Genomic DNA, 20943 nt, shown 5'->3' on the forward strand with positions numbered 1-20943 from the left:
TTGCTGTAGTAACAGAGGCCATAGAAGGACAAATTAAAACATCTAAAATATCTGCTCCAGTGTGGTGACTCACACCTATAATCCCAGCACTTTGGGAGCCCAGGGGAGGGAAGACCACTTGAGCTTAGAAGTTCAAGACCAGCCTGGGCAACGTAGGAAGACTGCATCTCTACAAAACATAAAAAATTACCTGGGCATGGTAGTGTGTTCCTATAGATGCAACGGCTCAGGAGACAGGTAGGAGGATAGCTTGAGCCCAAGTATTTGAGACTGCAATGAGTTCTGATTGCACCACTGCACTCCACACTGGACAACAGAGTAGCATCCGGTCTCTCAAAAAAAAAAAAAACACCAAAAAAAAAAGATTAAAAAATTAGAGCAACAGAGGCACTTGAATGGTTTTTGCACTATTATTCTATAAGTGCAAGTTGACAGTGATGTTTATTTTGAGGCAGTACAGGACCCTGAAATTCTCAAGATTCAACTATATATTATATCATGTTATTTGTATTCTTTTATGGACAAAGTACATGACGAAACACAGCAGAAGCAAATGACTATAATTACCATCTGGAAAGCTTTGACATTCTCATAACCCATGTCTGATAGAAAGTGAGAGGTGGCTCACGCCTGTAATCCCAGCACTTAGGGAGGCCGAGGTGGGTGGATCACCTGAGGTCAGGAGTTTGAGACCAGCCTGGCCAACATGGCAAAACCCCATCTCTACTAAAAATACAAAAATTAGCTGCGTGTGGTGGTACATGCCTATAATCCCAGCTACTTGGGAGGCTGAGGCAGGAGAATCGCTTGAACCCAGCAGGCGGAGGTTGCAGTGAGCTGAGATCATCCTGTACACTCCAGTCTGAGAGACGGAGTGAGACTCCATCTCAAAAACAAAACAAAAAAAAAAGTGTTAGCTGTGGTCTGAGCATTCCAGATGAGTGAGCATTTCCTGCATTCAGCCAGAAATACTCAAGTTGGCCCCTCAGCAGGTTTCCCTGTGTAACAGAACTTTGAAAACGAACAAATTTTAGTGTTGGGTTGCTTCCCACAATTATGGTATCCAAAAGGAGTATACTGTGTTTTCTATCAGTACAAAAAATGGAAAACATATCATCAAAATATGAGTGATGTGTGGACAGTTTAGAAAGTTGGGTAGTATCTGGAAACAAACTTCAGAGGTCTGCTTTATCCGAGTTGATATGTGTTGCCTTCCTTAAGCAACTGGAAAATTCTCTCTCGCCTCGCTGTGAGTGAACTCCATGGTGACGGGTGGGAACTGATCTTTCCCTGTGATTTTTTTTTCCAGGAGAAAGAGATGGAGAAGCAGAAAACCCTCTATCAGCAAGCTCGGCTGCACGAGCGTGGTGCCGCAGAGATGGTCCTTCAGATGATAAGTGCCAGCAAAGGTTATTGCCCCAGTTTCTGGATGGGCCCATGTAACTTCCACAAAGATATCATGCTGTGACATAAAGCCGTTATTAAAGAGTCCTGCTAAGACCCAGTAGGCATGATTTAACACCCGTTTCCTTAGTGATTCAATCGAATCTTTGCCATGGCAGGTGAGATGAGCCCAATGGTCGTTGAAACTCTGAAGCTGGGGATCGCCATTCTGAATGGAGGCAATGCCGGTGTGCAACAGGTAATGGGAGCTCACAGCGGCTGGGCAGGCTCCCGGGGTATTCCCATTTGACACCTGTCATGCTCAGGGAAGAGGAGTTGACTGCTACAGAGGGGGGCTGCCCAGAATCACTTAGCTGGTGTTTGTCCTTAATGGCCAGTCATATCAGAGTAGCTGGGAACACAACCAGGGCTGGGAGCCTTCAGGCAAATTTGTCTTTAATAAAGAAGTTTTACCCAGGATTAAAAATAAAAACATATAGTTTTCTCATCAATAGATAACTTTCTGTGTAAATATTCTCTAGAAAAATTTCCTATTAGATTTTTGCTTTAGCCCTTTATTTTCACTTATTAGCTATCTTACTCTGAGCAAGGAGCCACATCAGCTAAGTGGAGCTGATAAACTCACAGACCTGTTATTCATTCATTCATTGAACAGTTGTTTACTGACTGATGGCCATGCGAGACTCTGCTGTAAGGACTGAGGGTATAGCAGTGAATGATTCAAATAAAAACTCCTGCCATCCTGCAGCCTACAACCTAGTGAGCATTAAAGGAGGTAACACCTAGAAGCATACAGCCAAGTACCTGACACATGGTACTCATTCAACAATCTGAATTGGAACAGGCTGCAGAAGGCAGGAATGCACCGGTGTCTCTCAGGCACTCCAGGTTCTGGTTAAAAACATCTGTGTGTACAGGGAAGTGAAATTTCAAACAGACCTTGGCATTCATGAGAGTTATATCCCAGGGCCTTTGAGAGTCTCCAGATTCACAACTACCATTATTGCGTATAACTTTTCCCAGTCTTTAACTCATCCCAAACAGATTTCTCAGATTTCTCAGTAAAAACTCATTTTCTAAGTGATCCTTCATTTCTGTGCCCTTCTACCACCTACCTCTAGTATTAGTTGACTTTCCTACATGGCCTTTTGTTTGTTTAAAAATCAAAATTTTTATTATGTCAGATAAAGTTCCTACCTTCCAGTAAGAGAGAACACAGGAAACAAAGCCTCATTGTGAAAGAAATACTATGCTCTCAGCAAGGCTCCTTACTGGCTAAGCTCCTTGCTCCTATATGGCAAATTCATGGTGTGAGCTATTCTGATTATAACACAGCTTCATGATAACACCACTTTATTACAGCCTTGGTGCTTGTTCCCAAATAGGAGGGACTTCAGTCAGTAGATCCATGAATGTCAATCTGCCCTAGAAGAAATACCAGTGGGCCTTTATAAAATAAACAAGGTCTACCCCAAGGGATTCTGATTCCATAAGTAGAGGGTCCAGCCCAATGTGGCTGGAGATTTCTCCATCAGGATCGGGAGGGTCAGCTCTGTGACATCATTTTCATTGCTTTTCCCTTTACGCTGTATCTCCGTTGCAGAAAATGCTAGATTACCTAAAGGAGAAGAAGGATGCTGGATTCTTTCAAAGCCTTTCTGGTCTTATGCAGTCTTGCAGGTAAATGTGGGAAAACTACCATAGCATTTAATAAACTCTTCCCTCTAAGGATAGGGAGGCAGGGGAAGGGGAGCACAAAGTATACTGTCCTACCATAGAATTTTTGAGAGAGGAGTCACCTACTTTAGAAAGCTAAGAGAGTAGATGTTGCTCCTCCAGCCTTCAGGATTACAATTCAACTAGCATTCAGAGGGGAAAATGTGATTGCCATTAGCCACATACACACGCCCCCCCACTGCTGTTGTTTTTAAGGTCCCTTCCTTACCTCCATTTTCATGCTGTTTTCCCAGGAGGCTCAGCGCGCACATTGAGTTTCTCCTCAAACATGTATGCCCATGAAAGTCAAACCAGAAAACAGTAGAAAAGAAGGGGGATTCCTGACTGTGACTCAAGGCTGTGTTTTATTAAACCCACTTTGTTAATCTTTATTCTTAACAATTCTTTGAGTTTGAATGTGTGTTGGGGTGGTATGAATTTTGACACATCCATTTTGACAGAGGTACATCCTGGCATGGGAACATTTTGACATAGCCTAAAAAACTAGGCTTTGAACTTAGCATTCATATTATTAAGCTGTTTACACCACCCCTTATGGCTGAACGGCTCTCACACAAAAATAATATATCATCAAGAGTCGTAGGTCATGACACTTGCTCCATTCAGAGATGAGCCAGAATCTAAGAAAAGTGTCAGCTTGTTGTCTAAGATTCATATGTATTTGAATAGTATGGAAATCATTCTAAAGAAATTAAACTTTTAATTATCTAGCTTATTTGCCTCCAATTATGTTTTCCATTTAAAAATTTGGAAGATGGGCATCATTTCTTTGGTGGACTCTATAATTTTGCTAACTGTATTTCCTTGGGTAAAACATTGTACCCTGGGCAGTAGGGAGCAGATCTGAGCTGCAGTATAATTCTTTGCTCTCAGCTTTGTGTGGTTTTTTCCCCCACCAACAGTCTATTCATTTGTTATCCTTTCAGGAAAACAAAATGGAATATCTCCAGGCCTGAGGCTAAAATAGTACATAAGAACCCAGAGATGGCAAAAACCAAGGCAACTCAATTTCTTCTATTTATTTATTTATTTTTTATTTTATTTTATTTTATTTTATTTTATTTTATTTTGAGATGGAGTCCCGTTCTATCACCCAGGCTGGAGTGCAGTGGCACAATCTCGGCTCACTGCAACCTCTGCCACCTGGGTTCAAGCCGCTCTCCCACCTCAGCCTCCCAAGTAGCTGGGATAACAGGTGTCTGCCACCATGCCCTGCTAATTTTTTGTATTTTAGTAGAGATGGGGTTTCATCATGTTGCACAGGCTGGTCTCAAACTTCTGACCTCATGATCCACCCCCCTCGACCTCCCAAAGTGCTCGCATTACAGATGTGAACCATCACACCCAACCCAAGTAAATACAATATATGTTTTTAAAATATTTAAGTGGTAGGGAAATTAAAACATTCAAAATGGGTGTTTAGGAATGGAGTAAGGATCAGAAATGTGTGATGCACAGATTCAGATTCAAAATTGCTGCTTCAAAGCAACTATGTCCAAATGTCCTTTCCCATGTTTTTCTCCCGATGGCTAAACCAAAGGAGAAGGATAGTTTTGTGTTGATAAGCAGGCCCTTTTGCTAGCAGAATCTGGGAAAAAACAAACAAAAATGGCAATAGAGATTTCACTGTTTACCTGTCATTTTTGCCTGAGCGATGAAATTGGGTAAATGAAGTTTACCTAAATCACAAAACATGTGACTCCATAAAAAGAAAACAGGGATGTCGGATTTTCTCCGTGTCTTTGCCCAGTAGTAGAGGCAAAGCTAGGTTTTGCAGAGTCTTAATGGACTTAGCCTTAAGCTTTCCTGAGAGTTACGTTCTTTGAAACCTTTCAGATTGGGGGAATAAGGTAGACTCTGTTAGTAAAATGGAATGTGCCCTACTTAGAAATAACATGATTATATAGTGGTCTCATTGCCAAGCTTTGTGATTGCACTACGGCTTCCTGGCTAAGTAAAATTTGGCAGTGGCTGCGACTGGGAAGGTTGGGGGGAATAGGGACAAAAATAAAGGTCAACTTGTAAGTTCCAGAATACCTGGAGACACCATTGCCTATGGAAAGCTGAACTTCAGCTTCCGTAGGCTCTTGAATGATGTACAATCATAAAAAGTTGTGGCCCTTTGAAATCTGGAAGTTTGTATCTCATCCTAAGCTCTGGAAACCACAATTCTATGTGATTCTCAGAGAAAGTAGATAAAGATGGGAGGCGAACATTAATCAGTGCAGTTGAAGTAAACTTTCCTTGAAGAAATCTTAAAAACAGATTATTCCTTCTTTATTAGGAAAACCTTTCTAAATCTTCATAAGAAAAGAATCAAACTGGACAGACAATGAGAGTCACCATAAGTGTGTGTGACCCCTCTCCTATATGTAACAAAGTCTGTGAGCTACAGGCACCTAAGACAGCACCGCTTGGCACAAAGCCAAGGAATCATTAGACTTTCAACCACCCTGGAATGCGTTAGTTTATTTATCATAAGACAGGGGCAGGATATTTGTAGTCAATAGATACATTAACTTAAGAAGTCCGCTTTCCCAGTGTGTGTAGCCCTGAACCTTGTTTCTTTCTATTACAAGTGTCCTTGATTTGAATGCATTTGAGAGGCAGAATAAAGCTGAAGGCCTGGGGATGGTGACTGAAGAAGGAACACGTAAGTGACTAGTGAATGTGAAGGCCATTCTCTTCCTGATTAAAATCTTTTTTTTTTTTTCTTTTTGATAGAGTTTCATTCTTGTTGCTCAGGCTGGAGTGCAGTGACATGATCTCAGCTCACTGAACCTCCACCTCCGAGGTTCCAGTGATTCTCCTGCTCAGCCTCCCAGTAGCTGGGATTATAGGCACCCACCACCATACCTGGCTAATTTTTTGTATTTTTAGTAGAGATGGTGTTTCATCATGTTGGCCAGGCTGGTCTCAAACTCCTCACCTCTGGTGACCCACCTGCCTCGGCCTCCCAAGGTGCTGGGATTACAGGTGTGAGCCACCACACCCAGCCATTTAAAATCTTAATTACCTATTTCTGGTCTGAGCTCAGGTCTTTGCTTACTAAGCAAGGACGTGCTCTGTTTCAGGAAAACATTTCCATCAGTAGCTTTAGTAAAGCTATTATCTAGGATGGATGTGTTCACCTAGCCAGTTTTAACTAAAGACAGTTTATCATGATGTTTACAGTTTTCTTACTTTGTATTCTTCTATTTTTCTCTCATTACCAGTCATTGTTCGTGAACGTGGTAAGTTTGAGTTCCTGGCCTGAGTTTCTACGATGTGTGTGAATCCTAGATCTTATTAATTGCCTCAGCACAGAAACATTTTAGGCTTGGTGGTTGCATGTTGAGTTGAACTCAGCAGTTTGGTGCTTAAAGAAGTGCCTTACATCTGTAAAGCATGGTTTATGGACCGTGAACCACTTACTCTCTTTATCCGAGTTGTCTTCATTACAAATGCATTTGCTGGGCATTGTGCTCTGCAGCCTCAGCCAGTTTAATCCAGCTTTTCACCATTCCTCAAAGCTCCTTTTCCAAACCATTCTGACACAACTCCTTTATCATCCGCGTAGTCATTTGCGTTAGAAAGTATTCTCTGTTGAGAAGCCAAACATGCTCATCAACATTTTATGTTTTCAAGGTGAAAAAGTACTCCAGAATGACGAGTTCACGCGTGATCTCTTTAGATTCCTACAGTTACTTTGTGAGGGACATAATAGTGGTGAGTGAAACTGATTGATCTGCCAAGGAAACACAGCATTCAGGTGCAAAATTATAGCTCAGTTCAGCATGCCCTATTTGATGCAACCAGTTGTTAACTCAAGGACATTAGTTAATGCATTCCTCAATAAGAAACTGTAAATATCATGGCTAGTGATATTTAGTACCACCAAGGTTAAGCTGCTTCCAGAATCTTCAGATGAGAAATCTTGATGCCCAGCCTTTTCCATCTAGCTCATTGAGTCCAGTTTCTGCTGTTGGCGGGTTGGGGGTTGCTCAGAGCAGAACACCTGCTCTGATCTGCAAGATCTGCCAGGACCCAAGCCTGGTATCCTTGGAAGCCTTTTCACATAGAATGTCTTGTCTGAGCTCAGCTGAGAGGGCATGCCTGGCTCCTTCAGCGTGATGAGGACAAGCTCTGACCCAGCACTGGTGCTCTCAGACTTTCAGAACTTCCTGCGGACTCAGATGGGCAACACCACCACCGTAAATGTCATCATCAGCACTGTGGACTACCTTCTGCGTCTGCAGGTGAGTCGGAGGGCCTTGGACAATGGTACCTCTCACCTTTGCTTCCAAAAGATAAACGCAGTTACCCAGTGTCAGGAACAGCCGGGGATAAGTCAAGCCCCTATAAGGAAGGCATTGTAATCTATTTCCAGAGATGCATGGGAAGTCCAGTGCCCAAAGAGTACATGAAGTCAGAAATGGGAGGAGTGGTTAAACACCAAATCATCTGGTATAAAATGCTGGTTTACTTTAGTTTTGTCAGTGAAAACCTAACTGTGGTGCTATAAAATAACCAAGAGCTATAATACAACCAAGAACTCTAAAACAACCTGTGGATGACAGCAGATTTCACTAGAATAAAAGACTTACACAAGATGATAGGAATAAGGTTAGTTTACCAATTCATGTTGAGGATTCAGATGGTTTGTTTCGAGGAAGTCCAAATTATATTGAGAAAATCTACACAAACATATTAATAAAAAGGGATTTTTTTTTCTCTTTGCGGATTCCTCATCCTGGTTTTGCCACTTACTCATTTGTAACCTAGAGCAATCTAACGTTCCTCCAGATTTTTCATCAGTAAAGAGGGTAGGACCTATGCCATAGGCTGGTAGTGAAGATCGAGAGGTTTAATACAGGCATACCTCATTTTGTTGCAGTTGATTTTATTGCGCTTCACAGAGGCTGTGTGTTTTCCAAATCGCAGGTTTGTGGTAACCCTGCATCAAGAAAGTCTATCTGCGCCATTTTTCCAGCAGCATGTACTCACTTCATGTCTCTGTCACATTTTGATAATTCTCACAATGTTTCAAACTTTTCACTATTATATCTGTTATGGTGATCTGTGATCGGTGATCTTCAGTGTTACTAGTGTAATTGTTTTGGGGTGCCATGAACTATGCCCATAAGACAGCAAACTTAATCAATGTTGCGTGTGTTGTGACCACTCCACCATCTGTTCCTCCACCTCCCTCCTTCTCAGGCCTTCCTTTTCCCTGAGACATAACAATATTGAAATTAGGTCAGTTAACCCTACAATGGCCTTTAAGTGTTCAAGTGACAGGAACAGTCACACATCTCTCACTTTAAATCAAAAGTTAGAAATAACTAAGCTTAGTAAGGAAGGTATGTTGAAAGCTAAGACAGGCCAAAGCCAAGATATGCAAAGGAAAAGTTACTGAAGGACATTAGAAGGGCTGCTTCAGTGAACACATGAATGAAAAGAAAGCAAAACACCCAGCCGAGCACAGTGGCTCACACCTGTAATCCCAGCTCTTTGGGAGGCTGAGGTGGGCAGATCACAAGGTCAGGAGTTTGAAACCAGCCTGGCCAATATGGCAAAACCCCGTCTTTACTAAAAATACAAAAAAAAAAAAAAAAAAAAAAAAAAAAAAAAAAAAAAAAAAAAAAAAAAAAAAAAAAAAAAGCCAGCATGGTGGCAGGTGCCTGTAATCCCAGCTACTCGGGAGGCTGAGGCAGGAGAACTGCTTGAACCCAGGAGGTGGAGGTTTCAGTGAACCAGCATTGTGCCGTTGCACTCCAGCCTGGGCCACAACTGCAATGGAGACGGTTTGAGTGGTCTGGATAGAAGGTGAAACCAGCCACAACATTCTTTTTTTTTTTTTTTTTTTTTGAGACGGAGTTTCGCTCTTGTTACCCAGGCTGGAGTGCAATGGCGCGATCTCGGCTCACCGCCACCTCCACCTCCCGGGTTCAGGCAATTCTCCTGCCCCAGCCTCCTGAGTCGCTGGGATTACAGGCACGTGCCACCATGCCCAGCTAATTTTTTGTATTTTTAGTAGAGACGGGGTTTCACCATGTTGACCAGGATGGTCTCGATCTCTTGACCTTGTGATCCACCCGCCTCGGCCTCCCAAAGTGCTAGGATTACAGGCTTGAGCCACCGCGCCCGGCCGCCACAACATTCTTGTAGGCCAAAATCTAATCTATAGCAAGGCCCTAACTCTCTTCAATTCTATGAAGGCCGAGAGATGTGAGGAACTTGCGTAAGAACAGTTTGAAGCTAGCAAAGTTTGGCTCATGTGGTTTAGGGAAAGAAGTTATGTGCATAACAAAAGTGTAAGGTAAAGCAGCAAGTGCTGATTTACCCAGAAGCTGCAGCAAGTTACCCAGGATAATTGATGAAGGTGGCCACACTAAACAACAGATTTCCAGTGTACATGAAACAGCCTTCTACTGGAAGAAGATACCTTCTAGGACTTTCATAGTTGGAGAGAACAAGCCAATGCTTGCTTCAGAGCTTCAAAGGACAGGCTAACTTTCTTGTTAGGTGCAGCCCAGCTGGTAGCTTTAGGTTGAAGCCACTGCTCATTTACCTTCCCCCAAATCCTAGGGTCCTCAAGAATTGTGGTAAATCTACTCTGCCCTTGCTTTATGTATGGAAAAACAAAGCTTGTATTGTCATCTGTTTACAGCATGGTTTACTGACTATTTTAAGCCTCCCATTGACACCTACTGCTCAGAAAAAAAAGATTCCTTTCAAAATATTACTGTTTGTTGACCACGCACCTGGTTACCCAAGAGCTCTGATAGAGATATTCAAGGAAATGAATCTTGTTTTCATGCCTGCTAATACAACATTTATTCTGCAGCCCATGGATCAGGGAGTAATTTTGACTTGCAAGTCTTATTTTTTAAGAAATGCAATTTGTGGCTGCTATGGTGGCTCATGCCTGTAATCCCAGCACTTTGGGAGGCTGAGGTGGGCAGAACACGAGGTTAGGAGTTCGAGACCAGCCTGGCCAACATGGTGAAATTTCGTCTCTACTAAAAATACAAAAATTAGCCGGGTGTGGTGGCAGGCGCCTATAATCGCAGCTACTTGAAAGGCTCAGGCAGGTGAATCACTTGAAAACCAGAAGGCGGAGGTTCCAGGGAGCCAAAATCCATGCCACTGTACTCCAGCCTCGGTGAAAGAGTGAAACTCCATCTCAAAAATAAATAAATAAATAACACGCAAAAGAAATGCATTTTGTACAGCTATAGCTGCTGTAGTGATTCCGCTCATGGATCTGGGGAAGGTAAGTTGAAACCTGAAAAAAATTCAGCATTGTAGATGTCATTAAAAACATTGTGATTTGTGGGAGGCGGTCAAAATATCAACATTAACAGGAGTTGAGGAAGTTGATTCCAACCCTTGTGGATGAATTGGAGGGGTGGAAGACTTCAGTGGAGGAAATAACTGCAGATGTCTTGGAAATAGCAAGAGAACTAGAATCAGTAGTGGAGCCTGAATAACATGTACCTGAATTGCTGCGATCTCATGATCAAACTTGACAAATGAAGAATTGCCTCTTATGGATGCACAGAGAAAGTGGCTTCTTGAGATGGAATCTTCCTGGTGAAGGTGCTCTAAACATTATTGAATGCCAAAAAGGGATTTAGGATATTACATAAACTTAGTTGATGAAGAAGTGGCAGGGTTTGAGATTGACTCCAATTTTGAAAGAAGTTCTGTGGGTAAAATGCTATCAAACAGTACAGGCTACAGAGAAATCTTTCATGAAAGGGAGTCCATTGATGCAGTAAACTTCATTGTCATATTTTAAGAAATTGCCACAGCCCCCCAGCCTTCAGCAGCCACCACCCTGTTCAGTCAGTAGCCCTCAACATCCAGGCAAGACACTCCACCAGCAAAATGATGGTGGAACTTACAACTTGCTGAGAGTTCAGGCGATTGCTAGCACTTGTTAGCAATAAAGTATTTTTTAATGATGGCACTTACATTATTTTAAAGACATAATGCTATTGCACACTTAATTGACTGTAGCATATTGTAAATATAACTTTTATGTACACTGAGAAATCAACATTTTGTCTGACTTACTTTATTGTGATGTTCATTTTACTGTAGTTTATCTGTAATCAAACCTACACTGTCTCTGAATCTCTGATGGATGCCTGTATATTTAATGTACTCAGAACAATGTCTGGCAATTACAATATTAGCTACTATGTTGTTGCTATTACTACAATTATTTGGATAATTACCATTATCTTCACATATTTCACATTGAATAAATTATCCTATTTCATAGTCTCCCAGTTCCAGCTGAAGGCAGTCTACTCTCCTATCTATTCTTTCCTCTGGAGGGATATTTGTGCTTGAAAGATTCTAGAAGTCAGTTATCTCTGTACTTCTTCACAAAGTCCCTGGCTCCTGTCAGAGCAAAGAGGTCGTAGAGATGCATGACTCTCACGTACTCTTCCTAAACACGAAGTTTGGCTTCACCGACTGAAGTCTGAGAAATACTAAGCTCTACTCATTTGTTTTTAGGAATCAATCAGTGATTTCTACTGGTATTACTCAGGGAAGGACATCATTGATGAATCTGGACAGCACAATTTTTCCAAAGCTCTGGCAGTCACCAAGCAGATTTTCAATTCTCTTACAGAATACATCCAGGTATGTGCTATAGAGTGCATGCTTGAGAACAAAGAGAATGTTGACATGCCCATATTCTGTATTCCCTACGGAATAGTTGGTTGAACACATCCAGCCCTGATGCTAACAATATTTCTTTTCTGTCTATCAATAGGAAGCAATAATACTTGCATTCTACAAGAAGCCATAGTTTGGGGTCCCCCCCACTGGACCTATTTACAGTGTTCACACTTGACTTGCATTTATCTAGTTAACATTTTGCTTTCCCTCCTAAAGTAAACATTTTTCGTGGAAAGAAAATGTTTTACTACACTTAAAGTTCTTTATATCTAGAACAGTGTCTGGCATGTATCTGTTCAGTCAGCATGGAGAGTGGAGTGGAGAAAGGATTCACAGAATGAAGGAATTAAGGGATAAACGACGTTACCTTCATAGAGATTAAAAACAGAATCCATGAGATCCTATTGACTTGTCAGAAATTCACCATGGAAAAAGTAACTTCAGAAGCACACAAACCACATGCAGTGGTGGTCAAATCTGCAAATGAATTTCACGTTAAATATCTAGACCTTGCAGCAGTCTGTCTCTGTCCATAGTATTTTTCTATTCATTGTCTATGCTGGTCTAACTATTCTGGAAAAGGAGCAGAGGATGTATTTAGGCACAATTTGCTATAAAATTAGTAAGCATATCATTACCCTCTGTGATACAAGATTTTTTTGAAGCAGAAGTAACACTTCATCTTCAGATTACCATAATCAGGAGACTCATGAATAGGGCTCTTATTCATTCATTCAACAAAATACTCAGCTTGTACTCTGTGCTGTGGTTCATGAAAAGAAATGCAATATATTGCCTCTACCCATAAAGAGCTTACAATGCAATTGAGCAAATACATATATATAAGAAAAATTATTCAATATAAGATGATCATATGGCCGGGCATAGTGGCTCATGCCTGTAATTCTAGCACTTTGGAAGGCCGAGGCAGGCAGATTGTCCAAGCTCAGAAGTTGGAGACCAGCCTGGGCAACACGGTGAAACCCTGTCTCTACTAAAATACAAAAAATTCGCCCGACATGTTGGCATGCGCCTGTAGTCCCAGCTACTCAGGAGGCTGAGGCAGGAGAATCACTTGAATCCAGAAGGTGGAGGTTGCAGTGAGCTGAGATCGTACTACTGTACTCCAGCCTGGGCAACAGAGCGAGACTCTATATCAAAAGAGAAAAAAGAAAAAATGATCATACATGATCGTACATACTGTGCTTAAGAACCACATATGTAGCCGGGCACGGTGGCTCACGCCTGTAATCCCAGCACTTTGGGAGGCTAAGGTGGGTCAGTCACCTGAGGTCAGGAGTTTGAGATCAGCTAGGCCAACATTGTGAAACTGCATGTCTACTAAAAGTACAAAAATTAGCTGGGCGTGGTGGTAGGCACCTGTAATTCCAGCTACTGGGGAGGCTGAGGCAGGAGAATCGCCGGAACCTCAGAGGCAGAGGTTGCTGTGAGCCAAGATCACACCACTGCACCTGGGAGACGGAGGTTGCAGTGAGCTGAGACAGTGCCATTGCACTCCAGCCTAGACAACAAGAGTGAAACTCGGTCTGAAAAAAANAAAAAAAAAGCCAAAGGGCCCTGAGTCTCCATCGGACCACACACAGGCTATGGATAGATACAGAGGAGGAAGTATATTCTGTGTCAGTGACTTGGAAAATTTAGAGATAGGATTATGCATGGCTTTATGAGAAATAATGTCAGCAATTATGCCAGTCTTGCTGAAACAGAAGAGATAGGTAAGGAAAGAAATGGAGAATGTTTTTTTACCTTTTCCTGTACACCTTCATTTCTTTCCTAAAGAATATTTTATATTCCAAGAATCCAAGAGTTTTTGTGGCCTTTTTTTTTTTTTACAGGTAATATGACTGAGCCAAAACCTGTTCGATGAAAAACATTAAATTCTCATCACATAAAGATTCATCTGATGAGCCAACTGGCAAAATCAGATCATATTTGCTCATTAAAAGAAAGACAAAGCTAGCACTGTCAACTTGAAAGGATTTTGAGGGGACATACATCCTTTTCGCTCAAGCATTGTAAGGACACAAGGAGATAAACCTAATAACAAGTTACTTCTCTGAAGTTTCACAGAATGCAGTGTACTTAAGGAGATCATTAAATATATATGATAAGCATCTGATTTGATCTCTGTAAAAGCCATCCTTATCTTCAGAACTTCCCATGGAGCACTAACCTAAAAGTAAAAGAGAAGTTCATTTTTGGTGAATATGAGTTTCTTTCAGCAACCAGCTTTGTTTCAAAAAGAATCTAATGGTTTCTAGTGATCAGACACTGAATGTATATAAACAGTGATTTTTAACCTTTGTGATTTGAGAATGCAGACAGTATTTCTCCTGCTTACCTTTTAAATCTTGGGTATCCTGCCAAGACATTTCTAGAAATTAAGGTAATATCTGTGCTCCTTTTAAAACTTTCTTATCGAGTAATTTGGAGATTGGTTAAAGGATAGAAAAAAAAAAAAACTAGACTGTAAAGAAAAGATAAGAAATGTTGACTTAATCATGAGCTTCAAAAATGGTGGGATTATCGACTGAGCACAGTGGCTCATGCCCATAATCCCAGCACTTTGGGAGGCTAAGGCAGGTGAATCACTTGAGGCCAGGAATTCAAGAGCAGCCTGGTCAACATGGCAAAACCCTGTCTCTACTAAAAATACAAAAAAAATCAGCCAGGCATGGTGGTGCACTCCTGTAATCTCAGCTACTTGAGAGGCTGAGGCACGAGAATCATTTGAACCCAGTAGGCAGAGGTTACAGTGAGCCGAGATTGCACCTCTGCGCTCCAGCCTGGGTGACAGAGTGAGACTGTCTTACACACACACACACACACACACACACACACACACACACACACAGATTAACATGAAAATGCATACTAAGTTATTCCTCTACATTTGACTTTCAGAAAAGATTGTTAGAGATTCTATTATATCTGATTTTAGGTTAATAAGAGAATCCTAGAAGTGGTTGAATGCTAGGATTATTACACAGATTTTTTTTTTTAATTAGATAGCTGTGTCGTTATCACCATGTGAAACTTTGCCTGGAACAATAGGTAAGTGAGGGCCTGGTTTTTCACAGTGTGCTTTGCAGCACCCTTGAGTTCCCCCGAAGGCCTCTGAGGCCAAGGTGAGGCTGGGGAGCTTGCCCTTCAGCCCTGTGTCAACCAGTTTTAAATATTGTTCTCCACTATAAACTTTTAAGAACTCATTCTGAGGCTAAAAGAAAGTCTCTGAAAATATCTGGACTGTGAAATCCCTAGTGGTTTTTCTTAGACATGGTATCCTACAATCAGGAAAAAGAAAAAAGTAATATCCTAGGAGAATACTAAACTATGAAATATGTGACTTTTGGAAAGTCTATCTGCTCATGTAGGTAGGTATCAGATGCCCTTACTAGACAGGTTTCAGAGTAACTGTGATGTTGAAGTGACATGGAGTGTCTTCTTCCCCATAGGGCCCTTGCATTGGTAACCAGCAGAGCCTGGCTCACAGCAGGCTGTGGGACGCAGTGGTTGGCTTCCTCCATGTCTTTGCTAATATGCAGATGAAACTCTCTCAGGTACTGTGGCCCATTCCCTGCACGTATCATTGGTGTGAAATGCTAAGTCAGTCCTCACTCCTTAGTGTTCCCATTGTGATGTGGCTGCTTGATCAAAGGCTGGACAAGCCACACATAGTAGATCTCATTTTTTAAAACTGAGGGCCAAAATGGGAGACAGAAATGAATGCCTCCAGGGGGGTCCCAGGCGGGCTTTTGCATGAACGCAGCTTCCTTCTTTGTGTCTCACCAACCTACCCTTTTTGTGATTGCCTCAATGTTTGCTTTCTATGGTGCTCATCCTTTCTGCTTCCTTGTCACTGTTCTGTCAACTTATAAACACTCCCTACCAGCCCTGTCCTATCTGTCCCATGTTGCATGTCACTGAAATCCACACCCCCTTCTCTCTCACCCCTGCCTCCTTCCTCCCTTTTTCAGCCTCTCCTTCTCACTCCCCATCTCTCTGGCAAGATGAATCAGAACCGCTCAGAGCATTTATTATGAACAAATAAATGTAGCATATGTAGCAGTTTATTGCCTCTCTCCATGGCAACACGTGAAGGAGACCTTCAGGAGGTATTTCAGGCTGATTAGAGTAATATTTGCATCTTTAACTTAAATCATGTTTTAAATGTTCAAGGCTATCACATCTGCCTCCTCTCTTCTGGAATGTGCTATTTAACCCTTTCATTTTTCCCCTTTTGACTCTGGCCTTATGGGAGGAGAGAGCTCCTGGGAGGGCTGCCAATTTGACAGTAAGATGTCCATTTATATGTCAGCTGGGCAGTGTGGTGTAGAGTCCCTGAGATGAAAGCCCTAGGCCTGCCACTTCCTCACCAGTGACTTTTAGAAAGCCATTTTCCCTTTCTGGTTTTTGGTTTCATCTTCTCTAAAATACTCAGAATAGGTGATCTCTGAGGTCTTTTCCCAGCTCTGATATTCTATACTTCTGTGATATTTTGTATATAGCTTATGATACATACCATAAGTAATGAAGATTCCTCTGAAAGTTGAAAAGCTAGGCAAAGAGCTATGGTTGGGTTTTTGTTTTTTCCTTTTTTTTTGAGGGGGAGTCTATAAAAGGTATGTGACCCAGGATACATTTTTAATTGAATCCCCAGATTCCCCACCTCAGATCTTCCAAGAATTGTTTCCTGGCCAGGAGCAGTGGCTCACGCCTGTAATCCCAATACTTTGGGAGACCAAGGCAGGTGGATCAGGAGGTCAGGAGTTCAAGACCAGCCTGACCACCATGGTGAAAACCCGTCTCCACTGAAAATACAAAAATTAGCTGGGCATAGTGGCGTGTGCCTGTAATCCCAGCTACTGGGAGGCTGAGGCAGGTGAATTGCTTGAACTGGGACCTGGAAGGCGAAGGTTGGCAGTGAGCCAAGGTTGTGCCACTGCACTCCAGCCTGGGCTACAGAGCAAGACTGTGTAGCCCAGTCCTCACAAAAAAAAAAAAAAAAAAAAAAAAAGAATTGTTTCCTATTGTGACATAGGGTATAAAGAGCATGGAGTTAGCTTAGCAATGCTCTTCCTGCATTGCTGAAATTAAAACCAAACAGACTAGTATCTAAACCGTTGAGAAGAATAACCTCCATTTTATACCATTTAAAGGGACAAGTGGCACCCAGATCACCACCAACTAGAATTAGGTGACTCTAATCCAGAAAGAAAGGAGAACCCATTTGGCGATTAAAACCTTGATACCTTTACCAGATGTCTCGTATTCCCATAAAGCTCACTGGTAATTCTCCATTGTAGAAAATGGCAACATAAACTACTAGAGATACCTGAAGGCTCTTTGGTGCATTGGGTTGTTCAGTAGTTTTGGACAACACTTGGTCTATCTGCCACATTGTACTAATAAAAGGAAAAATGTAAAGGAGCTTTGTTGGATGAGTCCTGCTACAGTGAGTCTCCCGGTGCTGCAGACAGTGGACGATAAGGCATCCTCATTCAGAATGAGAAGGAAGCTCTTCCCTGACACTGACGCAGCCTGCACCTAACCTTTCCAGAGCAGGCTCTTCTTGCTCACTGCCCTGTACTTTACTGAGGGATCAGATAGCTCAGGGGTATCTCCTGTTTCTGTTCTAGGATTCCAGTCAGATCGAGCTGCTGAAGGAACTCTTGGATCTCCTTCAGGACATGGTGGTGATGCTTCTGTCCCTCCTGGAAGGTTGGGCTGTTTGGTATAACTAGGCCTTCACACAACTGTAATTGGTCTGAGCACTAACCTTACTGATCATGCAGATTATCCTTCTGGCAGGTCACTGATGCCATATGACATTGGTCAGAAAGCCAAATTTTCAGAAACAAAAAATGAAATGAGGGGCACCTGGTCTGATGGACGAAGCCTGAAATCAATTCATTTTATATCAATAGGAAAGCCAGAATGAACTGGGGAAAACCTCCAAGCTTTGCTCCTCCCTATCCTCTCCCTCTCCCCATTGCTTTTCAACACATCTGGCTGCCAGTGTGTATGCCAGCCATCTAGTTGGGCACCCTCCTAGGTCTAAGGGGATCAGAGGGACACCGTGTATCCCCGTGTGTCCCCAACAATCTGAAAATGAAACCATTTCCCAGGCCCCAGGCCATGTTAAAGGCAGTGGTATGGCCACCTCCTTCTTCCCTTTGTTTCTTTCCCCCTTGGCTCCTAGTGGTGTAGTCTTTATGGCTTGCTGCTCCCTCGTACATCATCACGGTGAGAGAAGAGCTGACTAATTTGGCACAAAAGTCTTCTAAAAATAGCTACCTGACAAATTACATGATGGCTTGGGTTTATTTATATATTTGTATGTCTTTTTGAACCTGCCTCACAGGGAATGTGGTAAATGGCACCATTGGCAAGCAGATGGTTGACACACTGGTAGAATCATCTACCAATGTAGAAATGATCTTGAAATTCTTTGACATGTTCTTGAAACTTAAAGACTTAACCAGCTCAGACACCTTCAAAGAGTATGACCCAGATGGTAAAGGAATTATCTCCAAAAAAGAATTCCAGAAGGCCATGGAAGGGCAAAAACAGTACACACAGTCAGAGATTGACTTTCTCCTTTCGTGTGCAGAAGCTGATGAGAATGACATGTTTAATTACATTGATTTTGTAGACCGGTTCCATGAGCCAGCCAAGGACATAGGGTTTAATGTGGCTGTGTTATTGACAAATCTTTCTGAACACATGCCAAATGATTCCCGCCTGAAGTGTCTGTTGGACCCAGCAGAAAGTGTGCTCAATTACTTTGAACCATACCTAGGACGTATTGAGATCATGGGTGGGGCCAAGAAAATTGAGCGTGTTTATTTTGAGATCAGCGAATCCAGTCGCACTCAGTGGGAGAAGCCCCAGGTGAAGGAATCTAAGCGACAGTTCATTTTTGATGTTGTCAACGAAGGTGGGGAGCAGGAAAAGATGGAGCTGTTTGTGAACTTCTGTGAGGACACCATCTTTGAAATGCAGTTAGCATCTCAGATCTCTGAATCTGATTCAGCTGACAGGCCAGAAGAGGAGGAAGAAGATGAAGATTCTTCTTACGTGTTAGAAATTGTGGGTGAAGAGGAGGAAGATGGGTCTTTCGAGCCGGCCTCTGCATTTGCTATGGCCTGTGACTCTGTGAAGAGGAATGTCGCCAACTTTCTGAAGAGAGCAACCCTGAAGAACCTCAGGAAGCAGTACAGGAACGTGAAAAAGATGACTGCGAAGGAGCTGGTGAAGGTGTTCTTCTCCTTTTTCTGGATGCTGTTTGTGGGGCTATTCCAGTTGTTCTTCACCATCCTAGGAGGAATCTTTCAGATCCTCTGGAGCACAGTGTTTGGAGGGGGACTGGTAGAAGGGGCAAAGAACATCAGAGTGACCAAGATCCTGGGTGATATGCCTGACCCAACCCAGTTTGGTATCCATGATGACACTATGGAGGCTGAGAGGGCAGAGGTGATGGAGCCAGGTATCACCACTGAACTAGTACATTTTATAAAGGGTGAGAAGGGCGATGCAGATATCATGTCAGACCTCTTTGGACTCCACCCAAAGAAAGAGGGCAGCTTAAAGCATGGGCCTGAAGTGGGTTTGGGTGACCTCTCAGAAATTACTGGCAAGGACGAACCCCCTACATTAGAGAGTACTGTACAGAAGAAGAGGAAAGCACAGGTAAGTGTCATTTGTTTCTTTCATCTTTCTTTATCTCCAGAATAAGACTTGCCACTATATCTTGTGATCAGTACTGACAGCATTCCCCAGGTACCAATACTGTATTAGACAATCACTCTGGTACGACTATGCTGATCTTATAATTCCACTTCTGACATGTCTGCGGAAATTAAGACTTACATGGTCATCTCAGTGTCTAGTCATTGGTTGGTCTTCTAGTTTACATTGTAGAATTCAGACTTGATGGCCTGCAATAGTTTGCCTCAGTCTTTTATTAGAAGGTTAGTTCTTGTGCTGTGCAGATTCATTCAGTGAACCAAAGGCATAGAAAACCAAGTATAACAACTCGAAGCCTTCATTTTGAGACAGTGGTTTTTCAGGGTTTTAAAAGGTCAAAATGATATCTTAGGATTTGGCATAGCCTCTCATTGAGTTTGATCATGCTTGGGACATTTTTATCCCTGTGATACACCCACTATTCAGTTAGTATTTCATGTCAACTAGATTAATAGAACAAGATAGTGGGAATTCAGAGCCCCTTGACCACGGAAGGTTCTGGGTGTTCCCTTTTCTTGTAGTATCCAATTCACAGTGTCATTCTAGCATCAGAGAGTAGAGAAGTGTGAAAAGATCCAAGCCCAAAAACATTCATTCATTCATTCCATTATTATTTATTGAAAAGTTAATGTGCACTTGTCACTAATTTAGTCTCTGGGAATATGGTGGTGGTGAATAAGAAACACACTGTCCCTACAGTTCAGTAGAGAAGAAAGGTACTGGACAAGTCAAGACAGGTATAAAGAATGCTAGGAAGGAGAAATGTCAGGTATTACAGTTCTCTGTAGGACAGAACTCTCACCTGGTTTGAACATTCAGGGAAGAAAACATCAGAATCAGCATTCCTACAATATTATTCTGTTTTGCTCCCTGATGTAGCCCCAAAACGTAGAACACAGTTTGATACATAACAGGGTCCCATTCCAGGACTGCTGTGTGCCAGGCTGTGGGATATGGGAATACATAGGTTCAAAGCAGAAACCACGTTTTTGCTTTCATGGATCTTACCTTCTAGTGGGAGAAGACAACAAATAAGATAATTATCATTTGTGCTGCATGTTAGAATGCATGAACATGCAGCCAGGAATAGTGGCTTACACGTGTAATCCCAGAACTTTGGGAGGCTGAGGTGGGTGGATCACTGGAGGTCAGGACTTTGAGACCAGCCTGGCCAACATAGTGAAACCCCATCTCTACTAAAAGTAACAAAATTAGCCGGGTATGGTGGCAGGCACCTGTAGTCGCAGCTACTCAGAAGGCTGAAGCAGAAGAATAGCTTGAATTCAGGAGGCGGAGGCTGCAGTGAGCCGAGATCGTGCCACTGCACTTCAGCCTGGGTAATAAGAGTGA

The 20943-nt window shown here is 42.3% G+C and overlaps 1 protein-coding gene across 7 annotated transcripts in view; it reads left to right on the top strand.

Moving 5' to 3' along the window:
* RYR3 (ryanodine receptor 3) overlaps positions 1 to 20943 on the top strand; it is a 556286-nt gene that overhangs the window by 509024 nt on the left and 26319 nt on the right. For all 7 annotated transcript variants that reach the window (XM_037742376.1, XM_037742379.1, XM_037742378.1 and 4 more), the window contains 11 exons: positions 1310 to 1409; positions 1563 to 1642; positions 3008 to 3084; positions 5721 to 5794; positions 6357 to 6374; positions 6769 to 6849; positions 7291 to 7379; positions 11656 to 11784; positions 15300 to 15404; positions 17484 to 17565; positions 18209 to 19536. In XM_037742376.1, the coding sequence (XP_037598304.1) occupies positions 1310 to 1409; positions 1563 to 1642; positions 3008 to 3084; positions 5721 to 5794; positions 6357 to 6374; positions 6769 to 6849; positions 7291 to 7379; positions 11656 to 11784; positions 15300 to 15404; positions 17484 to 17565; positions 18209 to 19536 (2163 nt within the window). The remainder of the gene's footprint in view (positions 1 to 1309; positions 1410 to 1562; positions 1643 to 3007; positions 3085 to 5720; positions 5795 to 6356; positions 6375 to 6768; positions 6850 to 7290; positions 7380 to 11655; positions 11785 to 15299; positions 15405 to 17483; positions 17566 to 18208; positions 19537 to 20943) is intronic.

Source organism: Cebus imitator, unplaced genomic scaffold (genome assembly GCF_001604975.1).
Source record: "Cebus imitator isolate Cc_AM_T3 unplaced genomic scaffold, Cebus_imitator-1.0 Scaffold119, whole genome shotgun sequence".
In the NCBI taxonomy this organism is placed as follows: domain Eukaryota; kingdom Metazoa; phylum Chordata; class Mammalia; order Primates; family Cebidae; genus Cebus; species Cebus imitator.